General features: G+C 43.6%; 1 protein-coding gene across 2 annotated transcripts in view; it reads right to left on the bottom strand.

Annotated features, from left to right (window-relative positions):
- LOC124717054 (4-coumarate--CoA ligase 2-like) overlaps positions 1-24119 on the bottom strand; it is a 269113-nt gene that overhangs the window by 153731 nt on the left and 91263 nt on the right. Inside the window, exon 2 of one of the 2 annotated variants that reach the window (XM_047243732.1) lies at positions 3847-3960. In XM_047243732.1, the coding sequence (XP_047099688.1) occupies positions 3847-3946 (100 nt within the window). In that variant the 5' untranslated portion in view covers positions 3947-3960. The remainder of the gene's footprint in view (positions 1-3846; positions 3961-24119) is intronic. The other variant, XM_047243735.1, reaches the window with a different exon arrangement.

A 24119-nucleotide genomic window follows, 5' to 3' on the forward strand; every position in this document is an offset into this window, starting at 1 on the left:
TTCCCAAAATTCTACAAATAAACCGAAGATGACTATCCGCCTTCCACACAACTGCCATTACATGCTTGTCCCACTCCATATCGTTCTGCAATGTTACGCCCAAACATTTAATCGACGTGACTGTGTCAAGCGCTACACTACTAATGGAGTATTCAAACATTACAGGATTCTTTTTCCTATTCATCTGCATTAATTTACATTTATCGATATTTAGAGTTAGCTGGCATTCTTTTCACCAATCACAAATCCTGTGCAAGTCATCTTGTATCCTCCTAAAGTCACTCAACGACGACACCTTCCCGTACACCACAGCATCATCAGCAAACAGTCGCACATTGCTATCCACCCTATCCAAAAGATCATTTGTGTATTTATTCATCGGTGAAGACAATTCTGTTCCAGTCAATGAGATTCCAGGCCGAAGACGTCTCGTTCCAGACATCGGTTGCAGACCGGCTTGACTGTCGCCCGCCATATCGCCCGACGACCAGTACTGATGGGCTGGGGTGCCGTTTGGTTGTCTTCCGTGGCACTCTCACAGCACAGCGGGACGTCGACAGTATTGTATTCACCGTTTTATTGCCCGTCATGGGAAGCCATCGTGGGTCTACATTTCAGGAAAATAGCACCCACGGCAAGAGTTTGTATTGCTTGTCTTCGTGCTTGTCAAAGCCTAGCTTGGCCAGCAATGTCGACAGATCTCTCCGCAGTTGAAAACGTTTGGAACATTGTGGGCAAGGTCTTCCAACCAGCTCTGAATTCTGACCATCTAATGCGCCAACTGGATGGAATGTGGCACAATATACCTCAGGATGACATCCAACTCAGTCAGTCAACGCTAAACCGGATAACTGCTTACATCAGTATCAGAAGCTGCGACATCGTCGCGAAAGAACACAGTGACCCGTATGTGTAATAAGTTTCCTTTAATTTACGTCTATGGTCACAACCTTTTTGGTTTAACAGATTACCGGTTTCGGTCTTTAATGACCATCATCAGATCAGCAGCAAAAAATGGGAAAAATATAAATACACTCGCAAACTGTATACAGCTTAAGAACAATTACATAGAGCATATTGAAAAGAAGTACTGACAAAATTTACATTGTGCGCTTCAAATATGAAGAGGCATACCTGTTTCATAAAAACAAAGTCCTAATGTACTGCAGCCGTAGTGGCATCGTCAAATGTTAAATGCGGAATCAGCACCAGCATCGCCAAATACATATAAATCACATGCACGAGTCATGTTGTCAGTAAAACTACTTCGCTAATGTCGGCATACACTAGTTTTCAATAATTAATTGAAACAGCGAAAATAAAAGGGGGATACAATAGTCAGTCTGTAATAAGCTTATAAAGCATAAAAGATGTTACAGTAATAAGAAGCAATAAAAAGAACACGACAAAAGTAATATTGTTAAAAAGACGAAGAGTTAAAAAAAAACAGTGGTTGACATATGGTCTAGTGCCAATATCCTAGACAATGACATAAATATTGAACACCGTTGATATTGCACCGGGTAATATTAAACAGTATAAAACAAATCGCTAAAGGAGCCACAAATGAAAGAAAATATAGTTCTGTACATAATCAGACATAGCGACATCTGGTCAACTTACTACACAAACATCTTGCGGCTACTGTACGGCAGCTTGTTTTAAACAGAAGTACTACTGACAACATGACTCGTGCATGTGATGTGATTTATATGTATTTGACGATGCTGGTGCTGATTCCGCATTTAACATTTGACGATGCCACTATGGCTGCAGTACATTAGGACTTCGTTTGTATGAAACAGGTATGCCTCTTCATATTTAAAGAGCACAAATGTAAATTTTGTCAGTACTACTTTTCAATATGCTCTATGTATTGTTCTTAAGCTGTATACAGTTTGCGAGTGTATTTATATTTTTTCCATTTTTGCTGCAGATCTGATGATGGTCATTAAAGACCGAAACCGGTAATATGTTAAAAAAAAAAAAAGATTGCGATCATAGACGTAAATTAAAGGAAACTTACAAGGATCAGAGGTGGATCAACCTCTTATTGAGTTTTTCAATTTTTTAAGGTCTTTCTCTTGAATAAATCACCCAAATTTTCTAAAACTGTAACCATTTATTTGTTTGTACATGTACATCACATCTACTGATTTCGGTCCCATTCGGACAATTCGTCGGTTGTGTGTAGTTCTTTGTCTAACAGTGTATTTATCATGTTCAGATCCACTGATGAGTACTACTAATATTAATGATGAATGAAAACCACCACACTTGCATTAATACACATGTATTGCGTCATGAGCAGTTTCGATCTTTCAGGATACCATCAACTCTGCAACCTGCTGATGTTCTAAAATAATCAAACCTGAATGAGATTTTCACTCCGCAGCGGAGTGTGCGCTGATATGAAACTTCTTGGCAGTTTAAAACTGTGTGCCGGACCGAGACTCGAACTCGGGACCTTTGCCTTTCGCGGGCAAGTGCTCTACCAACTGAGCTACCCAAGCACGACTCACGCCCCGTCCTCACAGCTTTACTTCCGCCAGTACCTCGTCTCCAACCTTCCAAACTTTACAGAAGCTCTCCTGCGAACCTTGCAGAACTAGCACTCCTGAAAGAAAGGATATTGCGGAGACATGGCTTAGCCACAGCCCGAGGGATGTTTCCAGAATGAGATTTTCACTCTGCAGCGGAGTGTGCGCTGATATCAAACTTCGTGGCAGTTTAAAACTGTGTGCCGGACCGAGACTCGAACTCGGGACCTTTGCCTTTCGCGGGCAAGTACTCTACCAACTGAGCTACCCAAGCACGACTCACGCCCCGTCCTCACAGCTTTACTTCCGCCAGTACCTCGTCTCCAACCTTCCAAACTTTACAGAAGCTCTCCTGCGAACCTTGCAGAACTAGCACTCCTGAAAGAAAGGATATTGCGGAGACATGGCTTAGCCACAGCCCGAGGGATGTTTCCAGAATGAGATTTTCACTCTGCAGCGGAGTGTGCGCTGATATCAAACTTCGTGGCAGTTTAAAACTGTGTGCCGGACCGAGACTCGAACTCGGGACCTTTGCCTTTCGCGGGCAAGTGCTCTACCAACTGAGCTACCCAAGCACGACTCACGCCCCGTCCTCACAGCTTTACTTCCGCCAGTACCTCGTCTCCAACCTTCCAAACTTTACAGAAGCTCTCCTGCGAGCCTTGCAGAACTAGCACTCCTGAAAGAAAGGATATTGCGGAGACATGGCTTAGCCACAGCCCGGGGGATGTTTCCAGAATGAGATTTTCACTCTGCAGCGGAGTGTGCGCTGATATCAAACTTCGTGGCAGTTTAAAACTGTGTGCCGGACCGAGACTCGAACTCGAGACCTTTGCCTTTCGCCGGCAAGTGCTCTACCAACTGAGCTACCCAAGCACGACTCACGCCCTGTCCTCACAACTTTACTTCCACCAGTACATCGTCTCCAACCTTCCAAACTTAACAGAAGCTATCCTGCGAACCTAAGCCATGTCTTCGCAATATCCTTTCTTTCAGGAGTGCTAGTTCTGCAAGGTTCGCAGGAGAGCTTCTGTAAAGTTTGGAAGGTTGGAGACGAGGTACTGACGGAAGTAAAGCTCTGAGGACGGGGCGTGAGTCGTGCTTGGGTAGCTCAGTTGGTAGAGTACTTGCCCGCGAAAGGCAAAGGTCCCGAGTTCGAGTCTCGGTCCGGCACACAGTTTTAAACTGCCAGGAAGTTTCTAATCAAACCTGTCTTGTCGGAATAAATGTGTATTAGTACATGTGTGGTGGTTTTAACCAGTCATTAACATTACTCGACTTACTGTAAGCAGCACAGTTGGCTCACCTGTCAGTGGGTGCCTACCATTCTCCGGAGTGGCAGCCCTGTAGACGCAGGCTGCCGCCGGCCTCACAGCAACACACCGGGACAGGCTCCGACACAGCATGGCCGCTACGTCCTGTGGTAACACAAGGCAGGTACAGGAATACAAAAATCACTAAACAGGTAGAGGGTAGGTTCTGGGGACTCACGCAGTCGTCCACACCCACTGCAAAAACCCATTCCACTCTCCGCCACTACAGCTCCAAGGATCCCTCAGTCATTCCAACAACAAGTGAGCAAGCCCTTGTGCTGTGCACAGTAGAAAATGCTGTTTGTAGTGACATGTATAAATGTGACCTACAACCAATTGGGATCCTGTACTGTGAACATCCATGGCCTATGGAGAACTGCTTTTGATTAAAGCACCTATGTGTTTCAGGCGGGATCCCCCGTTTCGTTCGATGCTGAGGGGCTATCCAGTGGTGTGCGGACATTTGCCACGCCGGACATTTGGCACGATTTTACCTGCTCCGAAGGTTTGGGTCCCTTGTCTCCCCCTCGTCCTCCTCCTCCTCACTCACCGTCCGACCCGCAGTAAAGGTACTTATTGAGCCTTTCCGCTGGTTTTCTTAGGACCAGAATCTCTATGGATTTTCCGCCACATTTTTCGAGAGGGTATCGTTGTGGAAACTTTTAAATGCATCTCCCATTGAAATCCGCACAAAATTTCGAGCCTCAGTAAAACTTCGCCAATGTTGCAGATTTTGCATTCGTCTAAATTATACGTGCCTTTTTCGGTGCCCCTGCAGCAGCTTTCTGTCGTGTTTTGTGAACCATGGGGGATCAGTGTCGTCTGTTATTAATTTATTTGGTATGAATCTCTCGAGTGCTGTTGATACTATTTCTTTGAACTTAAGCCACATATGGTCTTCATTTACATGGTGTGGAAGGATTGGAGACTCTCTCTTAGAAAGACGTCAACCGAATTTTTAGTTGCTTTTATAAATAGATATATTTCGCGTTTAGTTTTAGTGAAATTGTTTGTTAAGGAATTGAGCCTCGCTACGACTGTTTGTTCACTAATCCCTGTATCCGTCGTGATGCTCAGGATTATTGTGGCTAAGAGGTCAGGTGTGTTTTCGTTACCATTTTCAATTTGAATGGTCTCGTGAACTAATTGTTCAAAATAATTTTAAAAAAAACCTTTAGAACAATTACGGAAATTGTTTTCCATCACAATAGGGTCTAAAAATGTATTTCTGTTAACATACGGAAGGTAGATTGAAGTCACTGCCAACTATAATTGTATGAGTAGGGTACCTACTTGCGATGAGACTCGAGTTCTCTTTCAGATATTGAGCAACTGTTTCATCTGAGACCGGGGGTCCGTAAAAGGAGCCAGTTATTAATTTATTCCGGCTGTCGAATATAACCTCTGTCCATAGTAAGTCACAGGAACTCCCTGCTTCAATGTTGCTTGTGAGCTGGAACACACATTACATTATTTTTCCTTAAGTTGTGCTTCTTGTTTCTGCTGTAGAGCAGATCATTACAATTACGGCTTTTCCCTCCAAAACCTAGAATGCTTCCTCTGTGATCCTGTAAATATCAGATCTAAACAATGTAGAACAACAGCGTACCTTATAAGCATAGCATTCTTTATTAATTCATTTCCTTATTTCAAACATTTTAAAATTCTACGTCGACTTTAGATGACATATCAATCATAGATGTTCTTATCTCTGTTTATGAACGTACTTTCAGGTATGTCTTGAACATTTTCCCGCTACACTTTATTAACTAATGTTTCGCCGCAAGGGATATCGGATTTTAGAGAGTAAATTAATATGGAGTATATGGTATAACAGGTGTAGGATTCGTTATGAATGGGAAGGCAGGGCAGAGGGTGTGTTACTGTGAACAGTTCAGTGGCCGGGTTGTTCTAATCAGAATCGACAGCAGACCAACACCAACAACGATAGTTCAGGTATACACGGCGACGTCGCAAGCTGAAGATGAACAGATAGAGAAAGTGTACAGGGTGTGGTAGATAAGTAATGAGACTCAGTCTAGAAAAACAAATTTATTGATCCAATTTGTACAAAACGTTAATATTCTTCAAAGTACTCGCCTTGGGTGTCGACACAACGTTGCCAGCGCGTTTTCCAAGCTTCATAGGCCACACTGCAGTCCGTTTGAGTTATCCCAGTTAGTGCCTTCGTGACAGCACGTTGGATGTTCGGAATATCGTCGAAACGATGACCCTTCAGGCATCTTTTGACCTCCGGAAATAGGAAGAAATCAGGAGGACAAGTCAGGGCTGTATGGTGGCTGTGGCAAAACTTCAACTCCAATTCGGGTCAAGTAGGAGGTCACGAGAAACGTTGTGTGCGCCGGAGCGTTGTCGTGGTGGAGACGCCAGCGTTGAGCAAGGTCCTGTCGCTTCCGTTTGACGGCTCTGTGCAATCGCTGAAGGACTTCTTTGTAGAATTCGGCATTGACAGTCTTCCCCTGAGGGACAAACTCTTTGTGAATTAACCCCCACTTGTCGAAAAACACAATCAGCATTGTCCTGATGCGGGACTTTGACATTCTTGCTTTCTTTGGCCGCGGGGATGCCGGTGTGTGCCACTCCGAGCTCTGGGCTTTCGTCTCCGGGTCGTACTGGAATGTCCACGATTCGTCGCCTGTTACTACATTGTCTAAAAAGTGTGGATTATTTTCCAAATCATTCAACATCTCACGGCAAACGTCCACTCGCTGTTGCTTTTGTTCGGCGGTGAGCACTCGGGGAACCAATTTTGCGCAAACTTTCCTCATCATCAATTCTTGCGTAACAATTTGGTGAACCGTAAATTTATTCACGGAGACCTCATCGGCGATCATTTTGAGACTTAAACGACGGTCGGAGTCCAGGAGTTCTTTCACTTTGGCCACCGTTTCATCCATACGACTCGTTAAAGGTCGTCCAGATCGTTCCATGTCTTCAACGGATTCCCTCCCGTTTTTAAATTCATTAAACCACCGGAACACTTGAGCTCTTGATAGGGAGTCTTCTTTGTAGGCCTCCGTAATTATAGCAAAAGTTTCCGAAGCAGTTTTGCCCAAGCGAAAGCAAAATTTGATTGCATACCGCTGTTCTATCGAGCGATCCATCTTCAGCGTTTTCACAAGTGTCACACAAACAACGTAATACGCGAAGCTCGACCCTCACTGCACCAGAGCTCCGACGCGACTGCGAACCGGTTCTATTGTTAGCTCAGCTCCCCCACCACGTGACGTACAGGTGGAGACCGCCCTCCGAGCGACTGGGGCGCCGCGCGGCGGCCAGTCTCATTACTTATCTATCACACCCTGTATGAGGATATTGAAAGGGTAATGCAGTATGTAAAGGGGGACGAAAATCTAATAGTCATGGGCGACTGGAAAGCAGTTGTAGGGCAAGGAGTAGAAGAAAAGGTTACAGGGGAATATGGGCTTGGGACAAGGAATGAAAGAGGAGAAAGACTAATTGAGTTCTGTAACAAGTTTCAGCTAGTAATAGCGAATACCCTGTTCAAGAATCACAAGAAGAGGAGGTATACTTGGAAAACGCCGGGAGATACGGGAAGATTTCAATTAGATTACATCATGGTCAGACAGACATTCCGAAATCAGATACTGGATTGTAAGGCGTACCCAGGAGCAGATATAGAGTCAGATCACAATATAGTAGTGATGAAGAGTAGGCTGGAGTTCAAGACATTAGTCAGGAAGAATCAATACGCAAAGAAGTGGGATACGGAAGTACTAAGGAATGACGAGATACGTTTGAAGTTCTCTAACGCCATAGATACAGCATAAGGTATAGCGCAGTAGGCAGTACAGTTGAAGAGGAATGGACATCTCTAAAAAGGGCCATCACAGAAGTTGGGAAGGAAAACATAGGTACAAAGAAGGTAGCTGCGAAGAAACCATGGGTAACAGAAGAAATACTTCAGTTGATAGATGAAAGGAGGAAGTACAAACATGTTCCGGGAAAATCAGGAATACAGAAATACAAGTCGCTGAGGAATGAAATAAATAGGAAGTGCAGGGAAGCTAAGACGAAATGGCTGCAGGAAGAATGTGAAGACATCGAAAAAGATATGATTGTCGGAAGGACAGACTCAGCATACATTAAAGTCAAAACAGCCTTTGGTGACATTAATAGCAACGGTGGTAACATTAAGAGTGCAACGGGAATTTCACTGTTAAATGCAGAGGAGAGAGAGCAGATAGGTGGAATGAATATACTGAAAGCCTCTACGAAGGTGAAGATTTGTCTGATGTGATAGAAGAAGAAACAGGAGTCGATTTAGAAGAGATAGGGGATCCAGTATTAGAATCGGAATTTAAAAGAACTTTGGAGGACTTACGGTCAAATAAGGCACAAGGGATAGATAACATTCCATCAGAAATTCTAAAATCATTGGTGGAAGTGGCAACAAAACGGCTATTCACGTTGGTGTGTAGAATATATGAGTCTGGCGATATACCATCTGACTTTCGGAAAAGCATCATCCACACAATTCCGAAGACGGCATGAGCTGACAAGTGCGAGAATTATCGCACAATCAGCTTAACAGCTCATGCATCGAAGCTGCTTACAAGAATAATATACAGAAGAATGGAAAAGAAAATTGAGAATGCGCTAGGTGACGATCAGTTTGGCTTTAGGAAAAGTAAAGGGACGAGAGAGGCAATTCTGACGTTACGGCTAATAATGGAAGCAAGGCTAAAGAAAAATCAAGACACTTTCATAGGATTTGTCGACCTGGAAAAAGCGTTCGACAATATAAAATGGTGCAAGCTGTTCGAGATTCTGAAAAATGTAGGGGTAAGCTATAGGGTCATACAATATGTACAACAACCAAGAGGGAATAATAAGAGTGGACGATCAAGAACGAAGTGCTCGTATTAAGAAGGGTGTAAGACAAGGCTGTAGCCTTTCGCCCCTACTCTTCAATCTGTACATCGAGGAAGCAATGATGGAAATAAAAGAAAGGTTCAGGAGTGGAATTAAAATACAAGGTGAAAGGATATCAATGATACGATTCGCTGATGACATTGCTATCCTGAGTGAAAGTGAAGAAGAATTAAATGATCTGCTGAACGGAATGAACAGTCTAATGAGTACACAGTATGGTTTGAGAATAAATCAGAGAAAGACGAAGGTAATGAGAAGTAGTAGAAATGAGAACAGCGAGAAACTTAACATCAGGATTGATGGTCACGAAGTCAATGAAGTTGAGGAATTCTGCTACCTAGGCAGTAAAATAACCAATGACGGACGGAGCAAGGAGGACATCAAAAGCAGACTCGCTATGGCAAAAATGGCATTTCTGGCCAAGAGAAGTCTACTAATATCAAATACCGGCCTTAATTTGAGGAAGAAATTTCTGAGGATGTACGTCTGGAGTACAGCATTGTATGGTAGTGAAACATGGACTGTGGGAAAACCGGAACAGAAGAGAGTCGAAGCATTTGAGATGTGGTGCTATAGACGAATGTTGAAAATTAGGTGGACTGATAAGGTAAGGAATGAGGAGGTTCTACGCAGAATCGGAGAGGAAAGAAATATGTGGAAAACACTGATAAGGAGAAGGGACAGGATGATAGGACATCTGCTAAGACATGAGGGAATGACTTCCAAGGTACTAGAGAGAGCTGTAGAGGGCAAAAACTGTAGAGAAAGACAGGGATTGGAATATGTCAAGCAAATAATTGAGGACGTAGGTTGCAAGTGCTACTCTGAGATGAAGAGGTTAGCACAGGAAAGGAATTCGTGGCGGGCCGCATCAAACCAGTCAGTAGATTGATGACCAAAAAAAAAAAATGTCGTTCTTCTTTTCAAACATTCACATACCCATTTCTTCTTTCCTAACCGTCTTTTGGGCATGCAGTTGTAGTAATTAAAGTGGGCACAAACGCAGTGATCAAAAAGAAATGATTAACGTACATTCGCATTCTCTTTACATCGTTCCTTTCATGTTGCCCTCATGGCGATGGACTGTTTCTATCACAATCAGTAAGCATGAAAGGAAGCTACCGTACAGACACAGGGATCTATATTTATACTTGGCAGAACTAATTACATACTGACATAATCGTCGGAATTGCTTTCGTTTCCTAAAAGTTATAAATATTTCGATTTCGGAAAACAAGCTCTGTATTTCGCCAAGATGTCGAAGAAGAAGATCCCTTAAGTACTGGTTGTATGGAGTAAGATGTGGAGACGGCGGTTTGAAAGCGGACAGAAGAAGTACGAGGAAGGGCGTCCCTTACCTGAGGGATCGCTACTCAAGCTACCTGGCGAAGGGGCAAGTGTGGCAAATGTCCGGCGTGGCAAATGTCCGGCATTCATCCCAGTACAGTTGGAGTTTAGGTGGAGTACCAAGTGGGTTGACTGGGACTTTGGATTGAGGATGGAGGTCAGTTGTGCAAATCCACTGTGCCAGGGTGGCGTAGTGGTCAGCGAAACTTTATAGTGAGCAAGTTCCGTTTCGAGCGCCGAGCGGGAAGATTATTGTTTATTCCACGTGCCTCAGCGCCGCTTGTTTGAAGTTTTCCTCGTTAGTGTTGCTCTGTCTGCCGAGTGAGTTGTAGCGCCTCCGCTCCGCCTTGCTGCCTCTTTAGTGTACGTCTACTTGCAGCGGCGTCGGCCGCTCCGCTATGGCTATCGTCGTTTCCAGATGTATTCCACGGAAAGGTACCGTGAGCTTTACTTTCGGTAAAACAACGTGACACGTGCCGCCAGGGTCTCTAAAAATCGATTGGCTTACTGATGTTCGAGTGTCCAGCCTCCCGACGGAAGTTGATAACTGTCTAAAGGACATATTGATTCCTTGTGGTAACGTGTAAAACGTCCGCCGTGAACGTTGGTCTACTCGACACAAATTACAGTGTATAGTGGAATTGGTTCCGTGGAAATGCGTGTCAAACGCAATATTCCATCACATTTACAAGTGTGTGGTTATCGCGTCCGTGTCATGTATACTGGTCAAGAGGGAACCTGCTTCCTATGTAATGAAAGTGGACACGTTCGGTTTAATTGCCCGCTGAGGGATTTTATATTAAAGCCGTACTTAGTGCAGCGTCGCAAATTGACGGTTGCTGATCTTGTTCCTTCCACTCCCGCCATCAAACCTACTTCTTCTTTGGATCATAATGAACAAGAAGTCAATTCTGATAATCGTGTAAATGAATTTCCGCCTTTACCTCCGCGACACGTTTATTGCCCCCAGGATAGAACCCGTAACGATGACTGAGCTGTGCTTCGGCTCACATTGGTGCTGTTGTAGGTTTCCGTCCTCTGTTGGAGGCCAGATTGTATCGTTTAGTTGTCATGGTTACCGTTGTTTGTATTCTTCTTGTGTTGACGGGCGCCACTTGGTTTCGCAATCGTTGCTAGTGGCAGCAGCGGCGTTATCGATATGTAGTAACTGTGACACTATCTTTGGGGTGACGTCGTTGTTCTTCCGGGTCGTGTGAGTGAGCAGTTCGGTTGGGGACTCCGGAGGAGCCAAGAGGGCAGTGCGAGAACACGCTGAGACCGCTGGCGGCACACATGCACTGCCGGATGGAAGGGCTGTGGTCGCGAGGGTACACGACCTAGTCGTCAACCGGATCCAACAAGCCTTGAGTGGATTTTAACCCTAACAGTGAAACCTCCACCATTGTGAGATCTCGCGATTCTCCAGTGACTTGGGTTCGTGCTGCTGCTCGCAGAGTCGCCGAGACGAAGAGCTGCCCCCTCGTCTTTGTCTCATCCGTTAGAGTGAGACGATGAAGAGTCCTCCTGCTCCTTCGTCTTCAGCCGCCAACGGTTTCCTGAATTTGCCGCATACAGCAACTTCCGAGAAGAATAAAATTAACATTGGCAGTTCCACAGAATGCTTCCGCCTTAGTGACTGGACCTGCATTACATGACCCTACTTCTGAGGGGCAGGGAGCTCTGCCTATGACCCCTCCCGCACCTCCATCTGCAGAGGCTGCCCTGCCACGTAGCCGACAGCGTATACAACCTGACCGTGTGGTGTTACGTAAGAAATACAAGAAAAAAAGGTTGTGATGACGGGGATTCTGGTCCCCTGATGTCTGATTTCTCTGTGGATTCCGCAATGAACCAAGACTCTCAGCTGTCTACCTAATTCTGCTCAGGCTTCCCGTACATGCCTGTACAGCTGTGATGGAGGACCCAAGCCTACACATTCCTTTCCTTAAATATTAATCGTGTGGAATCAGAATTGTGATTGGCTTCGCTGCGTCAGCTCACTTATGATTCATGTGCGAACGTAGTCTTCTCACAGGAGGTGTTATTCAGGCATTTTTCCTCAGCTGGTTTTCGTATGATCTTTAATGTAGCACCCGAATTTTCTACGGTGACAGCCTTATTTTTTCGTGAAGGCATTCCTACTGCTCAGGTGGAAATGTGCTGAGGCACAGGTTTTCAACGTTTTAATCTTACCGTGGTTCTTTTATATGCTCCTTCTTACTCTGGTCGCGCAGTAGATCGTCCGCGTCTTTACGAAGAGGATATTGTTTATCTGTTGCATAAGAGGCGTCCGGGTATTCTGTTGGGAGGTGATTTTAACTGTGTGTTGCACCATGCAGATCAATCTACAAATTTTAATTTCTGTCACGAATTACATGAACTGGTCCGCTCCTTACGGCTGCAAGATGTCTGGATATGTAAATACTCGACATTAGTTAAATATACCTACTTTACTGCGACTTCTTGTAGCAGGTTAGAGAGATTTTACTTGTCAGACGCGATTGTATTCTTAATGTTGGAATCATCTCAGCTTCCTTTACGGATCACTGTGCTGTGACTACAACCCTCAATCTAGAACGAAAATCAGTCAAATTGTTTCGCACTCCGCGGATGTTAACGCCACTCACCTAGCTGACCCCTCTCTCGATGACCTGATGCGAGTCGTATGGGAGCGTACTCTACAGCCCACTGGGGAGTACTCTTCCATCCCTGACTGGTGGACACAGCTGGCAAAACCGAGGCTCAGGCAAACTTTGATACATTCCTGTGCTGCCAAAGCGCGAGACTTTCGGAGAACTTACGAATATTACTATTCCATCCTGCGTGAACTTTATGATGCTGCGGATCACGCCCCTCTGTGAATTGCGGATGTTAGGAGTGTAAAGGCGAAATTGTTGACCTTCAAAAGAATACAAGCCTCGATCATTGGTGACGGAAGACCTGACTTCCTTATATCATTTGCTTCGGCATCAGACCCGTCGCCCGCGCGCTTGTATTCATTCTCTCACCACAAATAATGGACGTACCGTATGGGAGCAGGTTGATACAGCGCGTGTCTTACACCAGTTCTACGTAGACATCTACGACTTCGATGAGCCGAGTGCAACCTTGTACGACTCACTAGTCAGCATCTTGGATACGGCACATGCACCTGAAGATAATGAAACGCTCTTAGCTGCATTTCAGCCTGAGGAGGTTTACAAACTTATTGTGAGATCGCCTTCGCAAAGGTCTCCGGGTCTGGATGGACTTCCCAAGGAATTTTACGTGCGCTTTTGGCCGTTGTTGTGTGCTACCTTTACGTTTCTTTTGAATGACCTCTTTCAAAGAGGGAAACATTGTTTTAATCACGAACGCCCTGGACCGGCTTCCCCTGGTAGCTTTCGCACAGTTACTTTGTTAAACTTTGATTATAACATCGTGTTCGCGGCTCATGGTAAAGCTGTAGCGTTCCGCGCACGGGGTCACGGGTTCGATTCCTGGCGGGGTCGGAGATTTTCTCTGTCTCGAGATGACTGGGGGTTGTGTGGGTTCCCGCGCACGGGGTCACGGGCTCGATTCCTGGCGGAGTCGGAGATTTTCTCCGTCTCGAGATGACTGGGTGTTGTGTGGCTTCCATCATCATTTCATCCTCATTCACTCGCAAATCGCCGTAGTGGCGTTAGCGTTCTCGCTTCCCGCGCACGGGGTCACGGGTTCGATTCCTGGCGGGGTCGGGGATTTTCTCTGTCTCGAGATGACTGGGTGCTCTGTGTCCTTCATCATCATTTAGTCCTCATTCACTCGCAAATCGCCGTAGTGGCGTTAAAGAACTTGTGAAGCGGCGGCCGAACCGGCCACCAATGCCATACGCTCATTATTATTACTATAAGACCGTGGACAGGATAGTTAATAGTAGGATGTCGGCTCTGTTGGAGATGATTGTTGCAAAACATCAAGGCTGCATACCTGGTTGTATCATTCTTGCCCCTGTAGTTGAGTGTCGTTCATCAAGACTGCGTACCTGGTTGTATCACTCTTACCCCTGTAGTTGAGTGTCTTGATGTGGTTTGGGTTGCTGCTGTAACGTCCGTCTCTTGTGCCCTTGCTTTCCTAGACTTTGATAAGGAATTTGATGGTGTTAATCACGACGTTTTGCTTCGGATTCTGGAGGCAGTTGGTTCCACTGTTGACACACGGCAAATGCTCTTAAACTATTTACGGGTATTTCAGCTTCGGTGGTTGTTAATGGCCAACTGACGCCCCCCGATAAATATCTGTCGGGAAGTGCCACAAGGAGCCTCTCTAGACTCCTACCTTGGATGCTAGCATCCCAGCTGAAAGGCTCGACGCTTTCCGGTGAGGCTATACCTGTTCGTGCATACGCGGATGACGTGATGGTTGTACTCCGCAATTCTGCGGAGATACCTCCACTGAAGGGTGCAATCGATGGTTATTGTCGTATCTCAGGTGCCCTCCTTAATGAACGTAAATGCAGGCTTCTTACTTTGCGAGGTTTTGATGACGCCGTTGTTCCATGGGCTACTGCGGTGGATCGGCATACGTCTCTCGGTATCATACTGATCGTTGTTCACTCATAATGGCGACGCTCAACTGGAGGTCTGTTACGGAAGAAATTCAGGGAGGGACACTAGAAGATGAAAGGCGCTCTCTTAGTCTGCTCCAGAAAGTCCGAACACTGGATACATATGTCTTATGCAAAGTTTATTAAATGGCCCAAGTTTATGCGCTTCCCTCAATGATTGCAAAGAAACTACAGCAATTGTCTGGTCGTTTCTTATCGAAAAGACATATCTTTCGCTTACGGTCGTCAGGAAGCCTCATTGCTTTGGTGGGCTGGGCCTGGCTGACATACGAAGGAAGGCGCAGATGCTATGTATGCGACGTACTGTTTTGGTGACGACTCAAGAAACTCACACGTTCACGTCTCGTTTATTCTCTGTGTCCGTCATGCTAGTCTTGAACCCCATATTGATGTTGGCCGCATAAATTACGAGTTAAAACACATTCGTGACTTCTGTCTTGCGGTGAGCTATTCAGGGGCTGACATTTTATGGAGACCCGCCCTCACCATGAAATTCCTACTGGCTCGTTGGAAAGCAGCCACTTGCCCGAACCTCGTTGAAAGAGGATCGCCGCGAACACACTGGACGATTATTTAGTGCAATATCAGTCTTCAGATTTTGCCTGTTCGCCTAGCGTCCTCTTGGTATAAGGTAGTAAATGACTTGATTCCAACGAACGAGCGACTTTTCCGCATTGGACTTAGCGACTCGGATTTATGTAGTCGTTGTACGTCTACAGATACGATACAACATCGCTTTAGTTGTGGAGATCACATGGCAAACTGGTCTTGGACGAGGGCACAATTGGCCTTCCTTACTCGATCTTCTGAGACTTTATACACTACGGGCATCATATTGTGCTCAGATTCTCCCTACTTTTCACGGTCTAAAATCCATACCGTTATGTGGTTGCCGGGACACTTCATTCATTATGTTGTAGAAGGCGAGGGGGAAGATCACATAAACTTCACGCAGTACATGATCACGGCCTATCGGACATGCTTGCGAATGTCTCCATATCGAGACCTATTCGCCACCATGTTGAATCTTGTTTATCGTCGGCAAGATGTTGGTTAATTTCATTTTTCTGATTATCGGTGTTTTCTTTGTTATGTATGTTTCCCATCTGCTTTGCTTCGGCTTGTTCTCTCCTGGTTTACTTGCTCGTTTTGTTTTGTGTTCTATTGTACAATGTGTATAGATGAAGTATGTATACATATGAGCGTCTACAATACTTGAAATCAGCTTTGAATTTTTCTTAGTTCGCTATTTCGAAAATAATATTTCACGACCCGTCTTGAAACATGGACCAAGGAAAAAAAAGTGAGCAGGATATCTGGCTTCGAATCCGAGCCTTGGTACGGACCTTTATTCATCGCTTCAGTCTGCATGTATACGTATAGTGTTACTTTTCTTTGGTTAGTGTTTTGCATGTTGTTTGGGTTATCGCCCGGAATATGTCACTAGGTTTAACGGCAATACGCGTCTTTTCTGTGAAAATACGGCTACTTGCAGGTCATTTACATAATTAAATATTTTTTTTATTTTAATCTTGATCAACAACAAAAATTCGTTGAATGTAACCAGACCACATACAAATATCATGCGGTCGGAGTATGATGTGCAGTAAATGGAATTGTTCGCCAGAAATGACATGAATTTCTATCGAAAATTTTCATAATCTACCAGGAATCTCTCAAGGAACGTGGTCAAAAAATTTTAAGGCTGCTTACTTGCTCCTTTCTACGTAAGAGTAACGTTAAGTTGAGGACAATGGATTGAACATAATGTCTGAGGCTGTTGTTAGTAAGGTTCAGTTCTTAAACAATATCCTACATGAAGTTCGAGATGCAAACAGATATTGCCCTTACTGCAAGTTTCTGTGCAATAAATACTTCGTGTCTACGCATGGCATTTCCCCAGAGAGTATTTCCATAAAAAATTAATTAAGTATGAAAAGTAAGCTGATTTTCGAATGCTGCCATCGTGAAAATTAGTAATTACTGCGGAATGAAACTGTTGGAGAATAACTGGAATATGTGATTTCGAACTCTAGTTCTACTCTTTGTGCACACATAGGAATTTCGGACAAACAACATTTTATATTTGTTTCCTCCATGTTGTGTTGTTATTTATGATGATATATCTGTAGAGCTGAATGAACTCTATTCTTTTTTTCCGAAGTGAAAGACCATTTACCGAAAACCAATCCGTAATGTTCCTTCAATTATTAGAAATTTGTTAGGTTAGGCAGCAAAAAGCTCTATTTCTGTTTTAATAGTGCAGGGTGGAGCAGAGGAACCGCATGTTTTTCACTACTGAATGACTGGGGCAAGGTTTGATGAAAATAATAAAAACGAGCATTAATTGATAGATTTTTAAATGCAGTTTTGAAATATACATAGTTTAATTAGGTTCGAAAAATAATCTCTACGAGATGACGTCATTCTTGTTGGGTACAAATTTGGATCCTCTCCAAAAAGTTACGCATGGCTCTCTCCAACATTTCGTTCGGCAGAGCTTCAATTTCCTGACGAATGGAATTCTTCCGGTCATCGATTGTGTGGGGATTGTTAATGTACACTTTTGATTTTAAATATCCCCACGAAAAGAAGTCGCATATCGACAAATCGGATGAGGGAGAAGGCCAGAAAACGTCACCATACCTCCAAACATTTATCGCACCACTTCCATGGATGCTATCGCTGTGTGAGCTGGGGCACCGTCCTGCTGAAACCATATTTCTCTCATGTTCATTTGACGTCTTTCAATTTATAGACGAAGAAAGTTGTTTAACATTTTAACGTAGCGTGTTGATGTCACAGTAACTGCAGTTCCTTCCTCTTCCAAAAAATAGGATCAAATAATCCCCATCTTTGAAATGCAGGTTACTTTTAAGCTTTGGAGAGGTCTTTGGTGTAGTTCTTGTGGATTCTCCGGCGCCCAATACCGACAATTTTGAACATTGAAGTAGCCGTCTACATGAAAATGTGCTTCATCACTCATGAACACTGTAGCATCTGCATCTTCCGTATAAATTTCGTCCGTTACGCGACGAAACTCTCTGCGCTGCACAAAATTCCCTTCACTAAGCTGCTGTAGGATCATTATCTTGTACGGGTGAAACTTTAGATCATCATGTAAGATGCGGTGAAGCGAACGGCGTGACATACCCAGCGCTACTGTCTGTCGTCTAGCCGATCGTTTTGGACTAGCAAGGCCATTCTCACTCGGTCTACATTTTGGGTACCTCGACGACCAACTCTAAAATTTTGACGGAAAAGACGCTGCACTGTGAATACGGAATCATTGTTTCTAAGGTACAGCTTGACAACGAACACACGATGCTCTACGCTCCAACGCTCCATAGCGGCCAGCCGCGGTGGTCTCGCGGTTAAGGCGCTCAGTCCGGAACCGCGCGACTGCTACGGTCGCAGGTTCGAATCCTGCCTCGGGCATGGATGTGTGTGATGTCCTTAGGTTAGTTAGGTTTAAGTAGTTCTAAGTTCTAGGGGAAGAGCCATTTGAACTATTTTTAGACAAAACAATGAGGACATAAAAGCAGCAAAGAGAAGACTGCAAGTATCAAACACAGATCTTAATTGGTGGAAGAAATATCTGACAATGTATGTTTGGAGCACAGCATTGTATAGTGCGAATCTTGGAATGTAGATAAGCTAGAGAAGATGACAACTGAATCGTTTGAGATGTGATGGTATGGAAGGACGTTAAAAATTAGATGGACTGAAGTGAGGAGGTTCTGCGCAGAATCGACGAGGAGAAACGAGGAAAACACTGACAAGAAGAAAGGAAATGATGAGAGGACATGAGTTGAGATATCAAAAAATAACTTCCATGGTGCTAAGGGAGCTGTAAAGGGTAAAAAATGTAGAGGAATCCAGAGAATGGCACACATCCAAGAAGTGGTGAGGATTTAGCAAGTGCTACACTGAAATGAAGGGGTTGGCATAGGAGTCACAAGACAAGTGACCTATATAAGTGCTCAATCTAGATGTTTCGTTTCAACTAACGTGAGTATGAAGTTAAAATTAAACTACTGGTACGGAACACTACATTACTAAATTCAAACGACACAAAACAAAATATTTACAGTGTAAAAAAATCATTATTATAATAATCGTTCCAGTAGAGCTGTGGCTATATTTTACAGTATCTGTTTAGTTCGATGTACCAAAATGGTACTGAAACAGAGGATGACAGACTAAAGGCCGAAATACTAAATGTCTTTTTCCAAAGCTGTTTCACAGAGGAAGACTGCACTGTAGTTCCTTCTCTAGATTGTCGCACAGATGACAAAATGGTAGATATCGAAATAGACGACAGAGGGATAGAGAAACAATTAAAATCGCTCAAAAGAGGAAAGGCCGCTGGATCTGATGGGATACCAGTTCGAGTTTACACAGAGTACGCGAAGGAACTGCCCGTCCCCCCTCCCCTTCTTGCAGCGGTGTACTGTAGGTCTCTAGAAGAGCGTAGCGTTCCATAGGATTGGAAAAGGGCACAGGTCATCCCCGTTTTCAAGAAGGGATGTCGAACAGATGTGCAGAACTATAGACCTATATCTCTAACGTCGATCAGTTGTAGAATTTTGGAACACGTATTATGTTCGAGTATAATGACTTTTCTGGAGACTAGAAATCTACTCTGTAGGAATCAGCATGGGTTTCTAAAAAGACGATCGTGTGAAATCCAGCTCGCGTTATTCGTCCACGAGACTCAGAGAGCCATAGACACGGGTTCTCAGGTAGATGCCGTGTTTCTTGACTTCCGCATGGCGTTCGATACAGTTCCCCACAGTCTTTTAATGAACAAAGTAAGAGCATACGGACTATCAGACCAATTGTGTGATAGTATTTAAGAGTTCCTAGATAACAGAACGCAGCATTTCATTCTGAATGGAGAGAAGTCTTCCGAAGTAAGAGTGATTTCAGGTGTGCCGCAGGGGAGTGTCGTAGGACCGTTCCTATTCACAATATACATAAATTACCTTGTGGATGACATTGGAAGTTCACTGAGGCTTTTTGCGGATGATGCTGTGGTATATCGAGAGATTGTAACAGTGGAGAACTGTACTGGAATGCAGGAGGATCTGCAGCGAATTGACGCATGGTGCAGGGAATGGCAATTGAATCTCAATGTAGACAAGTGTACTGTGCTGCGAATACATAGAAATAAAGATCCCTTATCATTTAGCTGCAATATAGCAGGTCAGCAACTGGAAGCAGTTAATTCCATAAATTATCTGGGAGTACGCATTAGGAGTGATTTAAAATGGAATGATCATATAAAGTTGATCGTCGGTAAAGCAGATGCCAAAGTGAGGTTCATTGGAATAATCCTAAGGAAATGCAATCCAAAAACAAAGGAAGTAGATTACAGCACGCTTGTTCGCCCACTGCTCGAATACTGCTCAGCAGTGTGGGATCCGTGCCAGATAGGGTTGATAGAAGAGATAGAGAAGATCCAACGGAGAGAGGCGCGCTTCGTTACAGGATCATTTAGTAATCGCGAAAGCGTTACGGAGATGATAGATAAACTCCAGTGGAAGACTCTGCAGGAGAGACGCTCAGTAGCTCGGTACGGGCTTTTGTTGAAGTTTCGAGAACATGCTTTCACCGGGGAGTCAAGCAGTATATTGCTGCCTCCTACGTATACCTCGCGAAGAGACCATGAGGATAAAATCAGAGAGATTAGAGCCCGGACAGAGGCATACCGACAATCCTTCTTTCCACGAACAATACGAGACTGGAACAGGAGGGAGAACCGATAGTGGTACTCAAGGTACCCTCCGCTCAGGTAGCTTGTGGAGTATGAAAATAGATTTAGATGTAAATGTAGATGCAATTTTCCTTCGGACAAGCATGCATGTCCAAAGAAACAGACACTGCTGACCATTGAAAGCCAAATGAAATGATGAACTGCTTTCGAAAATTGTGAGTACGATTGTACAACGGCTATATTATTTACTAGCAAAATATGAAAATGTGTACGGGACTGCCACGCGAAGTCAGATTTACTGTTTTTCGGAGGCGGTCGCCTTGACATGCATATATCTTCAAACGCACGCTGAATCGAACCATCGAGACACTGTAAAATACAGTCCTCCTGTATTTTATGCCAAAGCAAGGCAGACTGACGAGTGAAACAATGTCACTCCGTGTGCGGGAATCGCATGATTTGTATGCGACCGCTATGGGACGTAGACGCTTGGACATAGGGAAGTTTGAGTCGATCCCGGAGGTGTGCTGCTCGGATGTTCGAGGTGGTTAACACCGCCCGCATAAAGCATTAAACCGGGGTTCGAGTCCCGGTCTAGCATAAATGTTCGTATGTTACTAGTAACTCGTACAGCCGTTGTACAACTGTATTCACAGTTAGCGAATGTATTTCATAATAATCACTCCTACTGAATATGCCTAAAACTTTAGTCTAATTATGTTTGAATAAAACAAAAATAAAGCAGTTACATACTAGGAGCTAGGAGTAACAATGATTCTTACCTACACGTTAGCTAGCGTTGACCTAGCGGCGGAGGAGGCCCTGCTGCAAATGCTGTATTGACAACACAGAGATCAACGTCTGTTTCTCATCCGCTTGTCTTTACATAACATTTAATTGACTGAAAGAAGACTTTCGCTTGCCTATCACAGGACGCGGAATGCCACTCGTCAGCTGATCGCCACACTGATAACGTCCTCAAGTACTTGCTGATAAGTAAGCACTGGTCTGTCACTGTCTTTATAAATAGCATCTTTTCTCACCGGGTGTACCGAAGGAAGGATTCTTTCTCGTCTCGCGAGATCCTAATGGCGGAAGGTGACTTTATCCGCGAACTAACTGCGCTGTCATTAGGAAATGCACGATAATCGAATATATTTGTAAGGCAAACGCGACTGCCAATGGGAATATTTGGGAATGAAACTGTAACGCATACAGAGATGGTGACGGGTGATAATGCACCAGTGAGAATTAAAAGTGCAGTACCACAGAGATGGCATGTCGGAAGAAAACACTTATGTGTAAGCTGTTTTCTTTCTTTGGTGAGGATTAGCAAGTTACAGTAGCAGTATACATGTAATTCTCCGTAAGAGATGCAGATATCTCCTCAGTACATGAAAGAAAATATAATTTAAATCAAATGTTTTATTTCTCAAGCTGGGTAGGAACTAAGGATACAGGGTACTTACAAATGGTGGAAAAATCGGATTTTTTATGACTTTATTAAATTCTATAGTCTTCCCTAATTACATTGATATATACATTATAGAGTTTCAAATGAAAAATGACCTATATATACCAAATTTTAAAGTTACGGTCATGTATGCCGCCACGCCCCCTTTATTTCTGTTACAGAAACCAGTATTATTTCGAAAAGATCTGTGAACTTTCTGTTTCTAGCGATTATACGTACGATACATTGTGCATGTTGGTAACAGTGAAGGTTTATAATGTCTGTAAATGATTATCTTTGCAGGAATTTACTTTTGTTTCACTGAAGCAGTTTGTTCACGTGAATGTTTGTTACCCAAGTGCTACTTATATTTGTGGAAATACATATCCTTTAGTGTGCAATAAATACTAACTATACCACGCATCGAGAAATTCAATAAAAGGAAATTCCGTAGCAACCAGTTCACAAACAAAGCAAGCCGCACTGCTAAAAGTAACCTATGTATCAGGTCTTCAGGGAAGAGACTCCCACATGGCACACCTCCTGGTGATGTAAATTTTTGTGTTAACAATACCGCTGTTTCTAGTTGATTTGTTGTTGATGATGTGAGAATCTTATCTTCTTTGATAAAGGAAGTGGCGAAATGTAAACAATGTGATGGTGCAGGCTGTCTGGAAATAACTGAACAACAAAGTAGCAGGAAATGTTTAGCGTCAAAATTAGATGTTCTGTGTAAATCCTGCAATAAATCTGCCTCGAAAATGACCTCTAACATTGTGCATAATTCATATGATGTCAATGTGAAGTTAGTATATGCAATTATGCAATGCGTGCAATAGTAAAAAAGCCTGCTCAAACGTTTTTTGGTTTGATGGCCCTTCCTCCAATAGGTTCAGCAGGTACATAAAAATACTATTAGGTACCTTGACGGTTGTGTCTAAAGCTTCTATAAAACGTGCAGTAGAAGAAACTGTAAATATTAGTGGAACCAGGGACATTGCTGTTACATATCATGGGACATGGTAACGTTGAGGACATCGTTCCTTGAATGGCGTTGTAAGTGCTACTTCTCTGGAGAATGGAAAAGTTGTTGATGTTGAGTGCTTATCTAAGTACTGCCACACCTGCCATGGTAACGCTGAAGGACATATTGAACATCAGTGTTCTAAGAATTATGATGGCTACAGTGGAGGTGTGGAGTGTGATGGAGCTGCAAAAATATTTCAGAGGTCGGTGCCCGTTTATAATATTACATACACGAAGTACCTAGGCGATGGGGTCTCTAAAGCTTTCAATAAAATTAATGAATTCAATGTTTATGGTGATACCTTGGTAACAAAACTGGTGTTAAGGACACGTGCAAAAGAGGATGGGTGCTAAATTGAGGAAGCTACAAAGAGAAATGAAAGGAAAGTTTCTATCTGATGGAAAATCTCTGTCTGGCCGAGGCGGATTGACAGAAACTAAAATAGACCTTCTTCAGAGTTATTATGTACTGGTCATTAGACAAACTGCACCTCTCAATGATCTTACAGCGATGAGAAAAGCTGTATGGGATACATGCTTTCATAAGTTGTCCAAAGATGACCACCATGTTCACGGACTTTGCCCTAAAGGAGCAGATTCTTTGTGTAGTTACCAAAAAGCAAAAGAAAGTGGTCAAATTTACCATCATAATCATTCTCTTCCCGAGCCTGTTATGAATGTAATAAAACCAATTTTTAGAGACCTGAGTGACCGTGTTTTGCTTAATAAATGTCTTCATGGGGGCACTCAGAATACAAATGAAAGTTTCAACCATTGTATATCGGAAAGATTACCCAAGAATGTTTTTGTAGGACTACATACATTAAAAGTTGGTGTAATAGATACAGTGATATGTTTCAATGATGGAGTGATAGAAAGGTTGGAAGTCCTGAGAAATTTAGGCATAAAATGTGGCTCTAATTTGGAAGATCAGTTGCTTGCGTGTGACAGACAATGGGTACATGAAAATGAAAGATTCGCTCTTCAAATTACCAAAGAAGCAAGAAGTGCTAAAAAGAATGCCAAGAGGAAGCTTGAAGAGTAAGAAATGCTGCAGGATGAAGACTATGCTTCAGGAATGTTCTGAGGCACAGTTTAATTGGACTCTTATCTTCATTTCCAATTTCCCACAAGTTGTACTTTTCAGAATTCAGGTACAAATATTTCCTAAAATTTATAGAGCACTGCCCTAATTTTTTCTGTATCTTCAAATAGTCCA

The sequence above is a fragment of the Schistocerca piceifrons genome, chromosome 9 (assembly GCF_021461385.2).
Source record: "Schistocerca piceifrons isolate TAMUIC-IGC-003096 chromosome 9, iqSchPice1.1, whole genome shotgun sequence".
Classification (NCBI taxonomy): domain Eukaryota; kingdom Metazoa; phylum Arthropoda; class Insecta; order Orthoptera; family Acrididae; genus Schistocerca; species Schistocerca piceifrons.